The following is a 4317-nucleotide window of genomic DNA, read 5'->3' as shown; positions in this document are numbered from 1 at the left end:
TGTATAACAAATAACATTTGGGAGGTTATTCTTATTTATGACTGGTCCAAGTTGGGACCGAATTTTTTTATAACAAAATAGAGGTTATTCCTATATAGAGTATTCTATATAGAGGTTTTACTGTACAGTAAAAGAAAGACAAGATGTCTTAACATTGCTATTATATTCTTCATCTGGCTTGTAACTGGAAAGATAAGTGGCAGAGGCAAGAAGAGGAACAACATCAAACTCACTTCCCATCTTCTTCTTCTGTTTGTTATCCTTGGATGAATATCTACGTAGAACCTGCAATACTTCCTTCATAGAAGGCCTATTAGATGGTAATTTGCTAGTGCATAAAACCCCCAAATTAAACACAGTAGCCATTTCTTCCAAGTAATGCGCTTCCTTAATTTCCGGGTCGAAGCAATTCACTGCAGCCTTTCCCTCTGCAATTTGCCTCCACGCCCACTCCGCCAGGTTGCTATTCTCATCTCCCTCGTTTGGTTCTCTTCCTGTCACTAGTTCCAGCAGAACAACTCCAAAGCTATAAACATCGATTTTCTGATTCACTTTTGTTGTATAAGCATATTCTGCAATGCAGCACCCAAACAAAAAACCAATGTCATTTAAAAAAACTGGTTTGGGTTGGATAAAAGATAATAATAAGGTCTTACCGGGGGCAATGTAACCAAATGAGCCTGCTACAGAAGACATGGTGTGAGCATCTCCCTGCTTGGCCAAGGTTTTGGCTAGTCCGAAATCGGCTATTTTTGCCTGGAATTCAGAATCCAACAATATATTGCTAGACTTAACGTCTCTGTGAATGATCGGTGGGGCGCAATCGTGGTGCATATAGTGTAGACCTTGTGCAGCTCCTATGGCTATCTGCAACCTCCTAGGCCAATCCAAGACGACATGATGAACCACCGAGTTTGTTCCTGTCCCTATCCCTGTCGATGATAATGATGATGATCTTCCCTTCCCGTGAAGCCATCTATCAAGGCTTTGATTCTCCATGTATTCATAAACAAGAAGCTTTGAATCCTCATTTGAAATACAGCACAACAGCTTCACTATATTTGCGTGTCTAATTCCTCCCAGGATTTCAACTTCTGATAGAAATTCTTTTTCTAGCTTCTCGTCGCAGTTTCTGTTCTTCCAAATCTTCTTAACAGCAACAGTAGATCCACTCCGCTCTACATCAATCCTGTATACCTTCCCAGAACCTCCGCTTCCAATCAGATTATTTTCTGTCAAACTTGCTAAAATGTTTGCTTGTGTGAAATCCACCCTCTGGAAAGAAGTCAGCTTCCACAGGGCCATTTCGCGCTTTTGCTTCTTTCTCAGATGATCTCTAAATGCAAACAAGGTGAGTATAGCAGTAACCAAGAAGATAGTTATAGCAAGAACAAGAATCAAAGCAAGAAGTTTTGATGATATTTTATCAGAATTTGTAGGCTTGCTGTAGCAACTTGGAAGGTCTACAACTGGACTAATTGCACAGAGTTTAGAATTGTTCCTGAAGCTGTTCTCATAAGCAAGGTTATCAAACTCTTCAGGGATTTTCCCTGACAGTTGGTTGGATGACAAATCGAGGAAAGCAAGCTTTAATCCGCCAAAGTTAGATGGGATTTCACTGGAAAAATGGTTCTGAGACAAGTCTAAATATAGTAAATCAGGTAAAGAACCCATAGCTTCTGGGATTTCCCCGGAAAGTTCATTTCTTGACAGATTCAGAGTAGTCAATGATTTCCAGGAGATCATTAATGAAGGAAGTTGACCGGAAAGTTTATTACCATCAAGCAAAAGAGAAGTAAGATGCTTCAAACTGGTTACCTCCACTGGAATTTCACCAGAAAACAGATTATTGCTCGCCTCCAAGACAACCAAACCTTGCCAACGGGAGATTCCACTAGGAATTGGACCAGAAAATCGATTGTTACTAAGCTCCAATCTGGATAAATTCCAAGCCACAGAACTTGGAAGATTACCAGAAAATGAATTGTCACTTAGCAACAAGTATGTCATATTGATAGAAGTCCAAATACCTGAAGGTATCTCACCAGATAATCTGTTATCATAAAGCTGAACCGTGCGCAAACTAGAACAGTTTCCGAGCGACTGAGGCACCTCTCCGGTCAGATTATTTGAAAATGCAACAACACCTAGTAAAACTCCGCCAGCACAGAGATTTTCAGGTAATTGGCCGCTGAAACGATTGGTTGAAACCTCAAAAGCTTCGAGCTTGGAATGGAGGCCGATTTCTGATGGCAGAACTCCACTCAACTTGTTGGTGAAAACCCGGAAATTCTTCAGATTTGGAAGTAGGCTTATGTTTGCAGGTAATTCACCAGACAATTGATTATCATACAGATGAAGAACCTCCAATTTCTGTAACTTGGCAAATCTTTGAGGTATTGAACCGTTCAAATTGTTCATCCCCAAATCAATTTCAACCAAATTAAATGCTTCTACTTTCTGTGGAATCTCCCCTGACAAATTGTTGTGAAATAGATACAAATATGTCAAATTCTCCAACGAAAGCAATCCGTCTGGAATTTTACCTTCCAGATTGTTTACCGCCAAATCCAAATGCTCAAGACTTGAAAGATCGGAAAAACTCTCCGGAATTGAACCGATCAAATTTGAATTTTTGATCCACATGTACTTGAGTTTGCTTAGCTTACCAAATTCCACCGGGATCTCAGAAGGCACAAACCCATTATAAGGCATGGCCAAATACTCAAGATTAGATAAGTTACCAATTTCTTTAGGAAACGTGCCATTGAACTGATTCTGATACAGATACAACGTCTGTAACTCCGGTAACCTACCTATAGCAGGCGGGATATTACCGGAGAAGTTATTAGCTCCGACGTCTAAATATGTAAGAGTTGAAAGCCTATCAATGTCATCAGGAAGTAGACCCACAAAATAATTTTGAGAAAGATCTAAGAATTGGAGGTTGGAGCAATTATATAGAAATGTGGGGAAACCGAGAGGGATATAGTTATAAGCCAAATCAAGAGTAGTAAGGTTTTTCAGGTCACAAATTGTAGCCGGAATCGGTGCGGTGATGTTTTTGTCCCGAAGTAGGAGTTGAGTGACTGAGCCGGCGGTGCATTTAATCTCCGGCCAAGTGCAGGGGGAAGACGAGGAGATCCAATTGTGGAGAGAGGGTGGATTACCGAGTTGTCGTTTGAGTTTCAAAAGGATGGATTGTTCTGATTGTGAAAGTACAGTGAAGGGTAGGAGGAGAAAGAAGAAGCAAGGGAGGAATGGGAGAGACATTACTTTTTCCGGTTGCGGCTTGAGTTGAGGAAGAAAATGGAGGGAGTTGTAACGGTAATATTAAGGGGAGGAGGTTGGGGAAAAGGCATTGAAAAATGTAATAATTACAAGGAGACCACTCCAAGGAAGACTCAAAAGTCTTAGACTGGATTTCGCACGGATCAACTATCTCTAACCTAATCATATTTCCAATCAAACTCAACCTACGCCTAAAATGGCAACGGCTACTGTACACCCGGAGTACCGACACTATCCCATTTTAATGAAACTATGAATATGAGATGTATATGAGATCAAAATCATTATACATTAGAGTAATGAGATGGATATGAGAATATTCCAGGATATTCATTATCCGTTATAACTCTTTCATATATTAAAAAATATTATTAATTTTTAGGGTAAAAGCTATGCTTACTTTATTTTTAACAAAGTAAACCTTACTTTGTGTTTTTCACCATTGGATGATTGAGTATAAAATTTATTGGATGAAGGCACCTAATTTTTAGATGTAAGATGTGAGATTTTAAGCTCAACATTTTATTCTTCAACAATGGAATGATATCATTAAGCTATTTTATTCTATGGTTCAATTTGTTCAATTTTTAGATAAGTGATTTATCAAATTTATACTTTGTTAAATTTGTAATATTTTTTTGTTTTATTTATTGATTCTTAACAGGTAAGGTATCCGTGAATTAAAAGGAACGGGTATGAGATGCAATAGTATATCCGTTAGGTAATGAGACAGGTATGAATAATTAAAAAATAAACGATAAGGATTTGAGATTGACACTATTCGGAGGTACCCTACCCGCTGCTATCCCTCTAAACATACCAATCAGTTCTAGGAGTTCTTATATTAAGCATCAGGTCTTCCATGTCATTCGGAAGACTCCCAATTCACATTTGGACACGTGTATTGTGACCTCACGTAATAATTAAAATAGTAGGACCTCTTATAATATGAGTGGTCCATATTACACGTGTCAAAATATGTATGGAAAGTCCTCCATTTGACATAGAGAACTGGATAATTCTAAT

At 38.7% G+C, this 4317-nt stretch overlaps 1 protein-coding gene across 1 annotated transcript; it reads right to left on the bottom strand.

Annotated features, from left to right (window-relative positions):
• Positions 1-3396, bottom strand: LOC136202730 (receptor-like protein kinase HSL1). Its single transcript, XM_065993546.1, has 2 exons — positions 657-3396; positions 1-572 (listed from the first exon to the last, which is right to left on the bottom strand). The coding sequence occupies exons 1-2, from the start codon at positions 3271-3273 to the stop codon at positions 118-120; spliced, it is 3072 nt and encodes a 1023-aa protein (XP_065849618.1). The 5' UTR covers positions 3274-3396; the 3' UTR covers positions 1-117.
• Between the last annotated feature and the right edge of the window lie 921 nt (positions 3397-4317).

Source organism: Euphorbia lathyris, chromosome 8, assembly GCF_963576675.1.
Source record: "Euphorbia lathyris chromosome 8, ddEupLath1.1, whole genome shotgun sequence".
In the NCBI taxonomy this organism is placed as follows: Eukaryota; Viridiplantae; Streptophyta; class Magnoliopsida; order Malpighiales; family Euphorbiaceae; genus Euphorbia; species Euphorbia lathyris.
The sequence above is the reverse complement of the archived record's forward strand: the minus strand, read 5'-3'. Positions and strand labels throughout refer to the sequence as shown.